The sequence below is a fragment of the Grus americana genome, chromosome 25, assembly GCF_028858705.1.
Source record: "Grus americana isolate bGruAme1 chromosome 25, bGruAme1.mat, whole genome shotgun sequence".
NCBI classification, from domain to species: Eukaryota; Metazoa; Chordata; class Aves; order Gruiformes; family Gruidae; genus Grus; species Grus americana.
Genome location: NC_072876.1, coordinates 3,374,919 through 3,391,526, shown reverse-complemented (window position 1 = coordinate 3,391,526; position 16,608 = coordinate 3,374,919). Strand labels below are relative to the sequence as shown.

The window sequence follows — 16,608 nt, the reverse complement described above, 5'->3', positions numbered from 1 at the left end:
CTCCTCTCCACTCCCTGTCTGTGTCCGGGTGCTGCCTGCCCCAGGGAGCAGCCGGGGGTGGGGGGGTGGGAGTGTGTGGGGGGATGCCCAGGCAGGCACCCGCTGGTTTTCAGTCCTCATCCGAGCCCAATGCAGTGCTCACCAGCCAGGTCCTGTTTCAGGTTAGTGACCCACCCTGCGACCCTTCCCCACCAGGCTGGCCATCCCCGCTGCCCCCAGCCACCCCGGGGAGCTGTAACCCCCCAGCCAGCAGCCCCCAGGCAGCACCCCACAGAGACCAGCAGCACGACAGTGGTTCCCACTCCCCGTGGGCACGGGAGGGATGCTCTGTGGGGTCTGGCCAGTGCCAAGGGCAGAGGGACAGCGGCTCACATGGCTCTGCCCAGGCCTATTTGCTACCAAGCCTGCCTACATAAATTAATCAGAGCTAATTGGCTTTTAGGTAAGTCTTCTTTGCAGGAGCTCTGCAAGAAAGACTTTGAAGTGGGATTGCAAGTGGAAATTCTTTATTTAAACACACAGTGCTACGCAAGGACAGGCTCCCGGCCCCGGTATCGCTCCCTGCTCTCTTCAGCACAGAAGATGTCAATAGGTTAAAATCTCACTGGATAACTTTCACTTCCCATTAAGTGCACCCAGTTTATTTACATCTCACTGATTACAAGAGACAAACAACATTCACCAGAGGTGACACTTGACAAGAGCTGGCTGCACCCAGCCACAGCAGGACACAAACCACCGGTGCCGCAGAGCCTTTCCAAAACAAGGGACCACGGCCCAGCTCTCCCCATGACCACACTGCCAGGATGGGACCATCCTTCCCAGTTTGGGAGGATGCAAGGCTCTGCAGAGGTCCAGGAAATGCATTCTCCGGGTCAGAGCTGCGTGTGATGCCAAATAAGATCCTGTGCAGAGATCAACTGTGGCTACAGCTCTGCTCAGCACCAGCTTTGAGATTATTAAGAAAAAGGAGGGAGTTGTCTTCCCCCCTCCCCAGTCACAACCAAGCTGCTTTTATTGTGGGTGTCCAGCCCTCGGCTAAGCAGATCCATGCAGCATGTTTAAGCTGTTAAGCTTGGCTGAATAGGGCTGCTCTGTGTGCAACTGCTGCTCAGCAGTGGCCAACTTCGAACCACTCAAAAATATAGACATATATTCCCATCGACTCCCCACACCAAGAAAGGATTTTGACATTTTCCAGCTCAGCTCTCCAGTTAATAATAAATAATTGGCTCCAGAAACACAGCAGTGATCCAAGGCCTGAAGAGGGGTGGGGGCAGAACCCGTGGCACAGCCAGTGCAAGTGCAACAGCTCATTCCTTCGCGGGGGCTCTCGGTGCGCCGCAGCGACCGAGCACTGCCCCATCCTCCCAAACCAGAGACTAAGACGAGGTACGTGGCTGGGACGGAGGCCACGCAGGACCACGAGGGGCCGGAGAGGGCAAGCACAAAGATGGGATGTCAAGTTATGGGGCTCGCCCACCACCACGCCATCCACAACCAGCTGCTGGCAGGGCTTCACCCCAGGCCACGGCCCGTCCTAGCCCCAGCACCCAGCCCCAACAGCAGCTTCGGTGTCACTGGTGCGAGTGTCACGGGGGTGGGGGGGCAGAGGAGATGACTGCAGCAGCAAGCACATGCTTCTCCAGGTACGAGTGCCCCCACCAGCCCAACGGCCATCACACGCTGCTGGAACCAGCGCACCCGGCTCCAGAGTGAGGGGCAAAGGATGCGCCGAGAAGCCAGGGAGGATTTTGGCTTTTCACAGCAATCAAGAAAGTGGCAGCACAAAAAACATCCCTCGACCCCAGTCCCTGCTCTCTGTCCAAGGCCTCTCCATCTCCACCCAGGGCTGGCATGCAGCAGGTGGAGGGGGATGCTCTGGGCAGGGGCTGGGGCAGACGGGCTCCAAGTTTCTCACTCTGCTCACGGTTGGCTCAGGAAACAAGTGCTTGAGGGAGAGGTGGCCCTGAGGCAGCACCGGTGTCCTGCTCGTCTCCGTCCAGGCAAGGCGAGCCCCTCTGCCCCAGGCTCTTCGGTCATCATGTGTAGTTGCCCGGACCGCCCAGAGGGATCACGAAGACAGAGATGTCATCGCCGGAGCCCAGCTTGTCGTTGGCCAGCCGCCAGCCCCGCTCCTTCAGCACCCCCCTGGACCGCACCACCAGCTCCTGGGCCACCATGGTGTACCTGGGGGCAGAGCACAGCAGCTCAGCAACGACCCCAGATCCTGCAGACTCCCTGATGCAGCATGCTGTGGGCCCTGGCAGGGGAGAAGCTGGAGGAGCTAGAGGTGCAGGAAAGGGTCCCTCAGAGAGGAGAGACCTGAGCTCAGACATGCACGTCCAGGGGAGCATTGCACGCTGTGAAGCAACAGCACCAGCCCCGAGGCCAGAGAGACTTGTGGCCACAACACTGCTCCAAGGAGCAAGGAAGATGGTACAGAGCAGGACACGCTCGTCCCCCTGCCCGCTCTCGGCTCACCTGCACGGGTCGTTGGGCTCATAGCTCGTCAGCACCTCCATCACCACGCTGGCCACCTCCTTGTCATTGGTGACATCCCAGAGCCCATCGGTGCCCAAGACCAGGACATCGTCAGGGCAGTGCTCGTACTGCGTGAGGTCGTAAACCCTGACCTGGCGAGCAACAGGGCAAGACGCGAGGGTGAGGGGCAGAGAGGCAGGAGACTCCCACTGCACTGGGTGCACCACGGAGCTGGTCACCCTGACTGGCTCCGGCCGCTGCAGAAACCCCTGGGCACGGAGCGGCCGGCAGCCAGGCTCACCTCCGGGAAGCAGGACAGGAAAGGCTTGATGTGGATGTTGGAGCTGAACACCTTGAGGTCGTGATCTCCCAGGCCGCGCGTGACCCCAATCGTGGCCATCACCCGAGCCTGGGGAACAGCAAAATCAGAAGAAAACTTGAAGCCACTTCATCTCCACCTCCATTCCCAGCTGAGAATCGGTGGCATCGGAGCAGTGACAGCACTAGTGAAAGTGAGCTGGAACCCCCCAATTCAGCAAGGGCAGGCGGGAAGCGATCCCCACACAGCTCCTGCCACAGGACTTCACCTTTTTGCCTTCCCCATAGATAAGTGGAAACTTCAGATCATCCTCTTCTATCTTTTTGTAAGCCCTGGTTAAAATAAGCCAGAGACAACGTGTCAGCACGTGAAGGCTTCCAGCACCTCCCCTGCCCGCTGGGGACACAGCATCCCCCAGGACAAGACCCCTTCAAGACCGGGGTACCCAGCGTGCCACAGCCCCCGCCCGCGGGAAAGGATGCTGGAGCCGGGCAGCCGGGCGCAGCGAGACCCCAGTGCCCCCCCCTCAGCACGGAGCCTGCCAGGCGGGTTGGGGGGGTTACCAGCCATTCATGTTTTGGTCTCTGTACAGCATCTTCTTCCCCAACTCCTTGGGCTGAATCCTGCGGGGGAACTCGAGGTGCGTGAACTCCTTCCCCAGCAGCTCAGGCCTCAGGAACGCCTGCGGGAAGAAACGGCGGCTCAGCCGCAGGGCCGGGAGAGCGAGATCCGTGCAGCATCACCGGCCGGCACCGCCTGCAATGCCTCGCCGGGCACTGCGGCACGGGACCCGCCAGCCTGCTGGGACCTTGGCTACAGCATTTCACAGCGGGGATAACATCAGCTGCTCCGCTGCAACTCGAACAGGAGGTGGTAAAGCAGCTTCAAACCACCGTCTGCGCTATGCCCGGAGGGGAGACGAGCTGGGGACAGCCATGCCAACGTCCAGCAAAAAGGTGAAGCTTTTGCATGGAGAGTTTTGGGAAATAACGATCTCCAAAAGGGATCAAAACCCAGCAAATTCCAGGAGAAGCTGGAATTTGCCCAGGAGTCAGAGCTGCAAACCTCCCGGGATCCCAGGCTCAGCACAGGGCACTGCACTCGCCCGAGGAAAAGAGCCGATGGGTCTTTTCAGAAACCATGTCCTGGCTGCGGCGAGGGAGGAGAAGCAGCACAGAGCCCCTTCCCGGGGCAGCACCGGCAGCCCCAGGGCCTCCTGGAGCACAGCATGCACGGGACCAGGAACAGGGACAGCCTTGGAAAATGCAGATGGAGGAAGAAACAGCTGAAAGAAAGGAGGAGATCCCCTGGGAACAAAGGAGGGTTTGGTGCAGAGGCACAGAGAGCCCCGTCCCGCTTTGGGGGGGGCTGACCGTGGGCATCGTGCAGCAGAGCAAGCGTGTGCCTGGCCCCCTGCCTGCACCCTGCCCATCACGGCTGGCTGGAGAGGATCCCGCTCACAGCAGTTTCCTCCTCTCGGTCATTCAAAAATAGATTCAAGAAAAAAACGCCTCAGTGTTTTTCCAAGTACGTTACAAGCCAGGAAATCGCGTCCAGCAAGACCTCCTCCAACACAAATGCCTCCTCCTCTGTGCTGCCGTCAGAGAGGTCTTTATAACCTTAAAAAGTCTCCCTGTGTGGCACAGGGGTTTGGCCAGGCCAGGCAGGAGAGGAGCTTTCAGGAAGAAAGCTAGAAACCCGCTGGCACACGTCAGCTCCCTGCCTCCCCAGGGAGCAGCTGGGGAAGAAATTAGGACTCGGTGCGAGCGCCGCGGCTCCTTCAACCGTGCGAGGGAGCACAACGGGTGGAGGGAGCAGAGCCGCACTCCTCCCGGTCACTGCACCGGCCAGCCCCGTACTCCCGCAGCAGCGGCGGGCAGGTGCCCACCCCGGGCAGGTGATGTTCCCCATTCCCCAGGCAGGAGCAGGACAAGATGGACCAGATTGGCTCCGTGCAACCGTACCAAACCAGCCCCGTGCCAAGAGCCCAGGATCTCCAGGTCCTGGCCAGGCCAGGCTCGCAGGCAGGGCCCCTCATGCTGACCCCGCAGCAAACCAAGGCTCCACCAGCCACGAGATGCCCCAAGCTGGTGAGCCAGGGCAGCTCCCCGTGTCCCAGTGCCTCTCCCCAACCCAGCAAGCTGGCTGGGACGGACGAGTGCCGTCAGCAGGTCCCAGCCATGGGGCTGCCCTCGGCAGGCAGCGGGGGGGGGCTGGGAGGGTGGTTCAGCAGGAATGAGGTTAGAAGAAAGGTCTTTCTTACTAAAAACTGCAGCCTCTGCCTCTCTGTCTCTGGAGTAAACTCCCTGGACATTGGAATGATTTCCCCGTTACGGATGATAATGGCCCTGCAATGAAACATGGAAGGATGAGATTAGAGGAGAGGAGACGTGGTGGGGGAGCTAAGCCCGGCTCTCTGGGGCCGATTCCCTACATGGATGCCCGGGCAGTGCAACCCCTTCCCCTCTGCTGCCTGCCTTCTTCCCAGTCCCGAGCTGGGGGGTCGGCTTGCTGACTCGGCTGCAGCTAACCTCCCCCAGCCCCCTGCGGTCGGGCATGCCTCCCTCCCGGGCAGGGAGGAAGAGAAAATGGAAGAGATGCGTGGGGCAGAGGGGAATGAAGCAGAGAAAACCAAAGGACAGGATATGGTTAGAAAAGGAGCAGCACAAAGGTGGTGAACCCTCCTTTAAAGGGGAGTCGCACACGGGACAGGCAGAAATCGCCAGCAGCAGGACATGGGTGCAAGTGCCCGGTGCACACCAGCACTGTGGCTCGCTGCTGGGGCCGGTCTGATTGTTCGATGTGTAAAAAAAATAAAAGTCTGATTATGAGATGTTTCTGAAGGTCATGGGGGGATTGAAGATCTCCAACACTGGTGGTCCAGCTGTCCCGCCTAGGGCTGCAGGTCTCCTCCAGGGACGCGGGGTCTGGCTGAGCCCGGCTCTGGCAGCGTCTGGTGCCCAAGGAGGGAACACAGACCCTCGCCCAGAGGCACGGTTACAGCCTCGGGACCCTGTGCACGCTGCCATCCCACAGGGACAATGCCCAGCTGCTGCTGCCATGGAGGGACCCCGCACCTAAAAGTGGAGGCACAAAGGCTCGCCTCCTCCTCCTCCTCCTCCTCTGTCCAGAGCTGGAAGCACGCCCTCCAGCCTCAGACAATTTGCAGTGCCTGTATTTGTTGGCCTAACACAGCTGGGGATGAGCTAACCCCGCAGTAAATACAGGGCAATTCAAACCAGCTTCAAGCTCAGCTGAAGGTGGACCTGCCTTCCTGGCATTGCTCGGGGGGGATGAACACACCCAGGTGCGATTACAGCAACGCACCCAAGGAAATGCATGTATCAGCCAAAATCCTTGGGCTTCAAGTTCCCACAGGACTCGTCTGCACATGGATTTGCGTGTCCTTCTCCTGAAACAGTTCACGGTATGAAGCATGCCCTAAAATGACTTCCTGCACATTTCTGAAAGCTTTGCTGAGGGCAATTTTCACTCCCCAACTCACAGCCCAGGCCAGTGCTGGCAGCAGGGGCTGGGGTATGATCCAGAGCCATCTGGGAAGCAGACGGAATGCTGCCGGGAAGGAAGGGAGCAAAGTCCCAGATTTTGGGAGGTGATTCTGCAGCCCTCTCTGTGCACCAGGCAAACACGGAGATCACAGCAGGGCGTGCAGGCAGGCAGGCAGGGGGTGGCTCTGCCTGCTCCTGTTGCCTCTGCCCTCCCCAAGACAGCCCAGCCTCAGGGATGGAGCCGCGTGCTCCTCACTGACCGTGCCTCCAGCACTGCCCGGCTCTACCAGGGTGCTCCCCAATTACAGGGCGAAAGGTTGGGGCTGCCCAGCGGGGCCGTACCTGCTGTCACCTGCGTTGGCCACGTAGAACTTGCCCAGGAGGTAGACGGCAGCCAGGGCGCAGCAGCCCCCAGACAGGTGCTGGGACACCCGCTCCCGCTCGATCTGGTCGTCCTGGGGAGACAGAGAGCAGCTCCAGGCAGGGCGGGCAGGCAGCCCCAGGCCAGCAAGCAAAGCTGCAAGCAGACAAAACCAGCACCCGGCAGCACCTCGGCTGCTGGCCAAGCTGAGACTCTGCCCCGGGGGGGGAGCAGCAGCCAGCCGGGGCCTGGGCACCTCTCCCCATGCTGGGCGAGGGTCCTGCAGGGCAGCTGGGGACGTGGCTTCACCGGGGCAGGGGAGCAGGCAGGAAAGAGCGAGACAGGAGGGGAGCAGCTGGGAGTGCTGGAACAAAGTGCAATGAAGCCCTCTGCACCCACACAGGGTCAGAGCCCAAAGCCTCTGCACCCTGAACCCCCCAAATATGGGACAGCATCGCAGTACCCTCTCTGAGACTGTCCTGCTGGGAGCCCTCCTGCAGCCCCCTCCTTGTTGCAGAGCTGCCTTTTGCCAGAGGGGACAAACCAATGCAGACACAGACAGCGAGAGATGCTCTCGGGTGATACCTGGCCATCCCCGCAAGCGGGGGCTCGCTCACCATGTGCTTAAAGGCGTTCTCGATGGCACCGATCACCAGGCTCTCATGAGAGACCGCTTTCTCCAGGTGAAACCGCGGCACAGCATCATTGGGGACCTCCCCGTTGTCCTCGGCGAGGGGCACCCGGCTCGGCTCTGCGGGGCCAGCTGTCACATCATGTGGGAGGCAGATGGGAGGCGGGGAGGGGTCCTGCAGGATGTCCACAAGGTCCCGGAGCTGCTCACAGATGTGCAGATGAAGCCTCTTGGATGCCATGACAGCAGCACCGCTGCCCGCATGGCCGTCAAACAAGGCCCAGTAGTGGAAATAAAACCCCTTCCTGCCCTGCGGGGAGAGAAAGGAAGGTTAAGTGACCCTGCGAGGAAGCAGACGGGACGGGGAATTCAGAGCAGCTGGGGTCACCAGCTGAGGAGAGCGACATGGGGCTTTGCCTCTTGCTGGCAGGTCCCAGCGCAGGCAGGAGCGACGTGGGCAGCTGATCAAGGGTGTCCGGACACGGCTGGTCCCTGGCTCGAGCCCAGCCCTGCGTCAGACACCTCGTGCTGCCAGCAGCACGTCCCTGGCAGCCGGCTCCTCCAAAGGAGAGGCGTGACAGGGCCAGCGTAGCAGCCACCTCCACAGCCCGCCGGGGCAGGCGGGCCAGAGGTCTCCTCGGGCCAGCCAGCCCTGGGGTAGTCCAGTGAGGATGATGGCAGGAGCTGGCAGGGAACAGGGGCAGTCGGCCCAGGAACCAAGGGAATCCCCAAGGAAGTGGTGGTTTGCACACATCGCCACATGCCCCATCTCACATCCTGCCGCTGAGCATCCTCCCTCTCACGTCCCTGCCTGCGCACGCCACCCTGGCTCTCACCCTGTCCAGCTCCCCACCGCCTTCCCTGGATGGCAGCCGGCCCCTCGGGCTGGGCCTTCTCTCCACAAACACCACTTCACAGCATGCCTGGTCCTCGTTGTGCTGGCTCTTCCCTGCATTTATCACCCTGCCGGGAGGAAACAAGATATAAATGCTCTTTCTTCCACCCCACGCTCCAGCAGAGGCCACCCCGCAGCACCTCGAACCCCTCGACCCTCATCCGTGTCCCCGGGGATGCTCTCCGCAGGTGCTCCTGCCCTGTCTGGGGCAGCAGCAGCCAGGCGAGCAGACGTCCCAGACCAGTTGCACGGGTTGATCCGGGGCCGGTGGCAGTACTCGCTCCCACCAGCACAGCTGGGTCCAGGGGAGAGCGGCCGTCCAGGCACCCACCGAGGGAGGTGACCAGAAAAAGCTGGTTTTGCTGAAGGTCTCCACCATTGCCTCGAGCAGAGCGATTGCCTGAAAACCTGCACCAGCCTCAACGCACGCACACCCAGCCGGGACTCACAGCCTCATTCGTGTCCCATCGCGCTCAGCACCTCTCAGAGGGAGTAGGTGCCTCGGAGAAGAAGGGGAGAAGGCGATGAAGATGAAACCAGCAGAACTTTTGCAAAAAGATTCACACTAAGTTTTCACAGCCTGTGCTGGCACAGCAGATTTCAGGTGCAGATTGCAAAACCCGCTCATGGGAGGAAGCTGTAAACGTGCACCACAGGATGAGCTCTTTGGGCACAGACTTTTCAAGCGATTTGCAGAAAGAAGCCTTGGGAGATGGAAGAGAAGCCTTGCTGCTGAGCAGAGGGTGGTTTTTGCTCCGGGTGCTCCTACCCTAGTATCTCCTGGGCCAAATTAACATCTCAAAAAGCTCCCTAGGATATCAGGAAGATCAGCTTGTGCAAGGGATGCGGGAGTGGACTGACAGCACTGAGCTGCAAAGGTGGTCTTCGGAGCCTGACCTTCCCCACCTGCCTTGAGTTAAGGGTGAAACTTGCAGTGAGTAAAAGGAGAAGAGAATCAGGCCCTTGAAGGGGAAGTCGAAATCAGGTCCCGCTCCCAAGACAGCTTCAATTCCCTCCTTCCCCCCCCGAGTCCTGCGAGAACCGCAGCAGTTCCTTCACCCCTCGGTGTCAGTTCCCCATCAGTGACACCGGGTATTGTGCAGATAAGCGCAGAAAACAAAAAAGACAGAGTAGCTTGAAACCCTCGGGGATGGGTAAGAGCACAAACCCACGCTGACGGCTTTCCTATCAGCAGGCATTTAAAGAGCAAGCTGCCTATCTGCTACTTCTGAAGAAACAAACGCAGCTCACCGCCGGCTGGCTGCGACCCAGTTTACTTCCCAAGGATCCCGCTTACGAGCCGCTGCCAGTCCCACCCTCCCCGGGCCGCAAAGCCCCGGCCGGGGCGCGTCCAGCCGCGGACAATCCCGGTCCCCAGGGCAGCCCAGGGTCCCCGCCCGGGTCCCCGGCCCCGCTCACTCGGCGTAGCCCGTGCTCCAGGGCAGGCGGCGGCGGCCGTCGCGGGGGCTCTGCACCGCCCGGCCCGCGTGGTCGTCGGCGCGGCGGAGCTCCTCGGCCGTCAGCTGGAGGAAGGCCGGCCGGCAGAAGGAGGCGTCCGCCGGCGACCCCTCGTCCCCGCCGGGTTCCGCGGGGGGCTGCCCGCCCGCCCCCGCGCCCAGCCCCGCCACCAGCTGCGCCACGGCGGTGCGCACCCGCAGCAGCATGCCGAGCCGAGCCGAGCCGGGCCGGGCCGAGCAGAGCCGGGCCGTGCCCGCCGCCCCGCCCCGCGGCCCGCCCCGCTCCCCCGCGCCTTCCGGAGCGGGGGGGGGGGAACCGCCGGCGCGGCAGCGCGTACGCGCATCGCCCCGCAATCACTCGGTGTGCGGGCTGGGACGGCTCCTGGCCCGCCGTGTCCCCCGGCACCAGCCCGGGCGCAGGGACAGCCCCGAGGTGGATCTCCCCGAGGCGCCGCCGGGAGCTCCGGTGGGGAGCTCGCCGCTGTCCGCGGAGGGATGAGCCAGAGCTGCGCGGCGGCCCGTGAGAAGCGGCGCTGGGAAAGACTTTTACCGGCTGCAGGAGGCAGAGGGGAAGCAGGGAGATGGGTCTGTGGGAGAGACAAGGCTCGCCCTGTCCACGCGTGGCTGTTCCCCCTTCCTGTGGCTTGGCCGGCAGAGGAGCAGATGCGTTTCCTGGCTGGATCTTCGCAGGGCTCCCGCAAAGCCACCTCCTCTGCTAGAACATCCCCTTCCACTGACAGGTGCTTTGTCACTCTCCCTGCGCTCATCAGCGAAACCCAGCCCACTCGCAGTCATGCCAGGCTATTAATAAATAGCCAGCCTGCAGAGGAGCAAGGAGTTAACGTGAGGACCGAGAGCTGAATTTCTCACTTCCACTGAGGCTGCCGTACTCCGGCACTGATGAGAATGCAGATTTAGCTGACCCAGAACAACAGATTCCCCACTGGCTGGGAGGAGAAGATCAGGCAGTTTAAACAGCATCACTCACACAGCCCGACCTCAGCCCCTCCCTGCCTCTGGGTTCTTATGACAACAAGAAACACAGTGTGTACCTACTGTAAAGTAAAATTGAGGCTGTTTCCTAAGACTCGTGTGCCCCAGTGCTCTCAGCTCTCCAGAGGAGCCATTCATTCCTTTCCACACAGGGCTTCTGCACTGTAAAGGTCCAAGCAGAAGCAGGGCTCTTACTACCAGCTCCATTAAGCCCTCCGTGCTTTAGCCTTCTTCTTCACACAGAGCTCTTTTAACTGTACCAGACTATTAAGATGACCCTATAGAAGCTATTCAGTACTCCCTTTATTCCCATCTTCTAAGCCCCAGCTTCAAGTTATGCAGCAGCCTGCCTTTTTCAGGTCTTCATACCCCCAAACTCATATCTCCTTTCCCACTCTGCTTTCTGCTGCCTCCTCGCACGCCCCTATTTGAAGCTGCTGCCTCATTTCTTGCCTTGCCTTGCACCCACTGCTCACCTGGCTGGCCCAGCTGTTGCTTGGCTCTCATTAAAGTGTTCCCTGATAAATGTGTTCCCTGATAAATATGTCCCTGGTCCCCCACTATAGGTGCTGTAAGGCTGAGAGTTAGGCAGTGTTAGCTCTGACCTGTACTACTTTGCATTAGAAGCCTAGGTGAGATGCAGGTGAGTTTATTAGCAAGTATATGTACATTTCTTTACTGTATTTCATGTTAGTGGGTCAGATTCTTATTATAGCTTCTTGTTGTTAATGGTAGTGATCCCTGAGCTCCTATGTAAGCTGCTCTGTTGCTAGCACCAAGCTGCCCAGGTAAGAACATCTCTCTGTTCAGGGCTTTTGTCCTTCTGTCTCCTTACAGGGACTGCGCCCCCTTCCCCAGCAGAAGCTGTGTGGTCTTGTGCCTTGGGGTGGGCTGCAGCTCTTTCTCTGCTCCTCTAGCACCGCCGCCCTCCAGCACCCCATTGATCCTGCTGCTGGGGTCTGCCCAGGGGCGCGCAGCGGCAGGAGGGCGGCTGGGGCGGGGGGGGTGGTGGTGGTGGTGGTAGGAAGGTGGCTGGGGACAGGGGGGAGCTGCAGGGAGCTGAGGAGGCGCTGGATGGCGACACAGGCTGCGCTACAGCCCCCGGAGCCGGCCTGTCCCGGCTGCGCGTCCCGCCGGCTGCGCCCGAGTCCCCGGGAACGCCCGGACCGTGCTGGGCAGGAGAAGCTGCGGCTGAGTGCACCGAAAGGGCAGCCCGGCAGCCCTCCTCCTGCCCCTCTCCTGTGAGGGGTGCAAGGATGGAAAGTCTAGCTGCCTCGGAAATAGTCGAGTACAAATCATTTCAGAATTCCCTGGCTCTTTCAGCTCAGTGCAACTCCCTGTAAGCCGCTCTGGAGTTTATCGCAGTTTGGGGGCCAGGGAGACCCGTGGTTTGGCTGAGTTTGCAGCCCTGGTACGTGCATATGGGTTACACAGCTTCACATATTTCTGGCACTGGCTCCCCACCCTTTTCCTCATGGCTTTCTGGTGTGTGTGATCTGGCAGCCTGGACCCCTGAGGGGCTGGGGTGGTTGGGAGCCTCGGGGCTGCCCCAGTATAGCTGGGAGCAGTTGTGCCAGCCTAGGGACCAGCACCCCTCTGGTCCCTCTCCAGCAGCCCTGAGTCCTCTCAGTTGGCTCCGGATGCCTTCCCCCTTATGGCATCTCTGCCCTGCTGCCGGTCATGCAGGGGGGTCTCAAATATTATGACTGCAATATCCTTTGTATTATTAAGGCTGAAAATCACCGGATACTGCTGGGAATGTTTCTCTCCTCTGTAGGGCTGCCAATCTACCCTGTACTGCTGAGTCATCAGGATGCTTTCCTTGGAAAGAAGGAAACAGCACTTTCCAAAATGACTTCTGTAAGACTGATCCTGTTTTGTATTTGTTGTTTCCATTATGTTAAGCACAGTACAGAAAGAATGGTCTGACATAAAAACACGCTGCAAGAATGCTCCCTGAAACAATGCAATGCTGATAACTGTTTTCCAAGAATGAGGGCTATACTTCCTCCTACTCATCCTGCTTGCCAGTTCAATGGGAATTTTCCTGGTCTGGTGCTCCCCTTCGTGAGGCTGCCTGGCACAAGACCTGTGCAGGTCATAGACTGACTCAGACTACGAACTTGTGGAGGCAAATGCCGGTAAATGGCTACTTCAGATGCCAGTGGCACAGACCTTGCCTCTTCCCACCCCTCTGGGCTTCCTGCCTGTGATGCCTGTACTTTCCCTGCCTCCCCATCTCACCCAAAGGGTCCCTCCCTGCCTGAGCACAGGGCCAGGTGCTCACCCTCCATGGGAATGGCTTCAGGTGAGCCTTCAATGCTTTATTTGGCAGACTTGCTGTCTGATGTGATGCCTACCAAAGCCACCAGCTTTCTGTTTCCAAAGGCAGCACTTCTCCCCCGGGCTGCACTGAGGTCTTTTTAGCAAAATTAAATTGCAGCAATTCCCCTCAATTGGGTGCAAAGCTGGGGAGACTTTCTCCTGCAGCCTCCAGAGCTGTTGGGATTGTCAGGCTGACCTAAGCCCAAGGTTTGTATGTAGCTCAGCATCGTTTGAGGATTTCTGCTGGACTGGACAGTGGTGTTTCTTTCCCCCTCTTCAGTTGGGTGCTTCCCTGCCCCACAGCTCCAGGAAGAAGATGAACTCTCACATCCTCCTCTCCTTCCTTAATCTCCGAGAGTTTGCCTATGCAGAATGGAGGGGGTGTAAGGTTATGACATCATCTCTGTTTCTGGACAAAGCTATGCGAAAATGGTAATGAAAATGATTCCTTTTAATCTCTAGATGGGGACTGGAGGAACAATTTTCAAAGCCCTTTTTAAATGAAAAGCTTTATTTCAAAGGAGTGGATATCTTAATTCCTTTCAAAAAGGAATTTTTCTTTGAGAACACCAGCCCTTTTGCTGGTTCTACCTGTCTGTGCAGGACAAGAGGAGCTGAACTCACTGGGGCAGCAGCCATGCATGTGTGCATGAGAAGGACATGCATGGGGAGTGCTGGCACTGGGACCAATAATCCCCTGCCAGCCTCCTGCCATGATAAACACAGATTAAAAACTGGTAACACAAGAATTAGGCTTACCTTACCCTATTTTGCTTCACTTCTCATGCAACTGCTTAGCATTAAAAAAAGCCTTTCTAAGATTCATCATCTGGCTATGTTGCTGAGCCCCAAATGAGGTAGGATGAAGCCAGGGATATATCTTTGTGAAAGAATGGCATGTTGGTGGCATTTAAGCCAGAACAGAAGTAAATTAAACATCTAGATCATACAAGTACCAGAGGATGTTTTAAAATAGGCTCTTTGCAACAGTGCATTAGTTGGCTGCACAGCTTTACTGTGTAATGAGCAATATATTAATTTATAATTAGTGTAATACAGTGAAGCTCAGCAAATAGCTCTGTGCACTCTGGATAATTCATCAACAGAAGAAGCAGCTCTTAATGGTTTCCAAGGTTTGCCTGTCCCCTGTAATTGGGAAGTTCAGAATTTATTGTTATTTCTTTTAAGGGATAATTTGATTGCAACCACACATCTTTATTCCGTGTCTGTTCCTGCTTGAGTGCAGAAAAGCCTTTGGAGCGTTGCAGCTCAGGGTACGTGACCTCTCTGCGGGTTGTTGTAGTTGGTGTTTTGCAGACCGGATGACCTGGTGTTGGTGCAGATTTCCTGCAGGCTTTTACCCTCCCTGCTGCAGAGGGGGAGGTCAGCAGGTTAACCTCCTCGGGTCACTTGGCTTGTGCCCCTCTGCTGCTACCCAAACTGCCTTATCCCTGTCACATCGCCCGAGGGATCTCCATGCTCAATTCTGCTCTTCATGGGTCTCCTGTTCTCATATAACATCACCCGACAGTAGAAATACAGAAGGACAATAATAGATGTAGGATAATAAGGCTACTTGGAATATATGGAGCCTTTGGGGATTTTATTTTTCAGTTTGGAAGCTCAGACCCACATCCCAGGGGGTGCAGGGACCCTGAGCAGGACTTGTCCCTGCCTGTGCGGCAGGCTCCCCGGAGATCCTCCCTCCTGTACTGCTATTATCAGGCTGGGAATCTGCACTGCAATTCCCTGTTGTCAGCAAAGTTCTGAAAAGAGAACAAAATCCTGAGCTGGGTACTCTGTGCTGAGACAGCCTGGAACCAGGACCTCATCAGAGGAAGTGGATAAATAAGCTTGAATTTTAATTCACTGAAAACAGAGTGGGACAAATCTTCCCCAGGAATACAATGTTAGGAGTTCTGCTTTTTCCAGCTTTAATAATAATTTGTACACCTCTGCCTATTAACAGCTGCAGATGAGTTGATCGCACTGTGGATTTAAAGTCTTCTGGTGTGCCCATCTGCCTTGGCATAGCCATCTAACCCAAGCCCTTGTCACAAAACAGAGTTTTCTTCCTGAAGAAAGGTGGGTTGGTCATCTAGAGATGACAGAAGGGTTCCAGGTATGTTGACAGGCATCCAGTCTAAGGGGAAATGAGTTCTTACATGGTAGCAGGAGTGTTCATCACTAAGATTTTTCTAGTGCAGTTCCTTTCCTTGCCAAACCTGTTTTGTTAAGGATACTAAGAACTTGGGGGGGGGGGTGTTTTTTGTTCTTCCCCCAGTAAAATAATGGGCTCCTTGAAGAGTCACAGCCAGGGAAGAACAATGCTGAAAGCTGCTGTGGACAGTCGAACAAGAAGTCAGGGGGGAGGAGGAATTATCATGTTCACCTCCAGTGGAATTTAAATGAAATCAGTTTTACTGAAGTCTTAATTCTTCCCCTGCATTGAAAAGCTGTGATCTGGAAAGCAGCAAGTTTGTATTTCTGTACCATTACATCAATAAAGAGCTTGATTTTTGTAGGCTTCCTTATTGAATAATCTGGCCTAATTTAATTGGAATTTGGCTGGTGTGAAAGGTAGTTTTGATTGCATTTGCTCTTGATCATTTCCATTAAAACTTTGTGATCTGAAGAGTAATATGTTTGTATTTACTTATCATAGCAACAGAGACCTGAATTGGCAGACTCTCTATCAAATTACCTGATGAATATAAACAGTGGATTTAATTTAGTTTCATATTGATTTTTGCCATTATTATTAAAACCCTCTGATCTGAAGAATGAGGTGCTTGTATTTTCTTAATATCTTATTACTGGGGTTTCGGTTAATCTTGCAGAGCTTTTCCCTTTTGAGCAACCAAGTCTAACTGGAATTTTACATATGGCAATTTTGACCCTAAAAAGGGGGAACAAGAGCTTGGTTCCCTCAGATAAAATAGCAGAGAAACCTATTCTTATCACAGGCTTCTTAAAACCAGGAGTACTTTCCCCTGGCTCCCTAAGTGCATTTTGGGGTGACTCTTCCCTGGGGAAGAGGCCAAAGTCTTGGGTCCCCAAGGAGCTGGTGGGTCACCTCGGGGTATCTGTCATTGGGTCTGGGGGTGGCTGTGCCAGGAGGGACCGTGCTCGGGGGGGCTGTCAGTGGCTGGGCAATGCCTCTGCCTCCCTGCTTTCACCAGCACTAATTGTTTTTACTGATCTGAGCTACAGATGTTATAAATCAAGCTAGGATTAAAGAGGGACAAGTCTGGGCTTCTGCTGTGGATGCATGAAGGGGAAAGAAACCTTCCTTGGGGAGGAAACCTGTCTCTGCCCTACATCCTTTCCCAGAAAAAAATCGAAACAGCTGCTGCGAGGTGCTGAGAGGCTGTGGTTTGCTCTAAGTGGCTGCAGAAGCTGGCTTGGATCAGAGGAAGGAAAAGAGGTCAGAAGATGAGGCTTATCAGAGGTGTGGAGCACCAGAGGAGCAGGAGCCATGATCTGGGAAGCAGGACAGGCTGAGACCCGGCCTGCACCAAAGCCATGGGCGAGGGTGCTAGGTGACAGCGAGAAGCCCGGCTTGGTGGTGGCCCACGATGTCCCTGGGTGTGCAGGGAGCGAGCTGCTGCTCCAGCCACGCTACGGGGCTTGT

The 16,608-nt window shown here is 57.0% G+C and overlaps 1 protein-coding gene across 1 annotated transcript; it reads right to left on the bottom strand.

The window, feature by feature from the left end:
* Positions 1-505: 505 nt before the first annotated feature.
* On the bottom strand, positions 506-9,934 carry PPM1J (protein phosphatase, Mg2+/Mn2+ dependent 1J). The gene is made up of 10 exons (XM_054804149.1): positions 9,619-9,934; positions 8,141-8,267; positions 7,291-7,614; positions 6,655-6,767; positions 5,067-5,151; positions 3,367-3,485; positions 3,072-3,135; positions 2,786-2,893; positions 2,485-2,636; positions 506-2,190 (listed from the first exon to the last, which is right to left on the bottom strand). The coding sequence occupies exons 1-10, from the start codon at positions 9,861-9,863 to the stop codon at positions 2,043-2,045; spliced, it is 1,485 nt and encodes a 494-aa protein (XP_054660124.1). The 5' UTR covers positions 9,864-9,934; the 3' UTR covers positions 506-2,042.
* Positions 9,935-16,608: the final 6,674 nt, after the last annotated feature.

What these genes read in the sequence shown, in the direction of transcription:
- PPM1J (XM_054804149.1), bottom strand. Translation starts at nt 9,863, where the DNA reads ATGCTGCTGCGGGTGCGCACCGCCGTGGCGCAGCTGGTGGCGGGGCTG. An exon ending in GGCAGAGGCTGCAGTTTTTA is followed by an intron (nt 3,486 to 5,066) that starts GTAAGAAAGACC and finishes TTCTTCCCGCAG; the next exon opens with GCGTTCCTGAGGCCTGAGCT. An exon ending in TCTATGGGGAAGGCAAAAAG is followed by an intron (nt 2,894 to 3,071) that starts GTGAAGTCCTGT and finishes GCTGTTCCCCAG; the next exon opens with GCTCGGGTGATGGCCACGAT.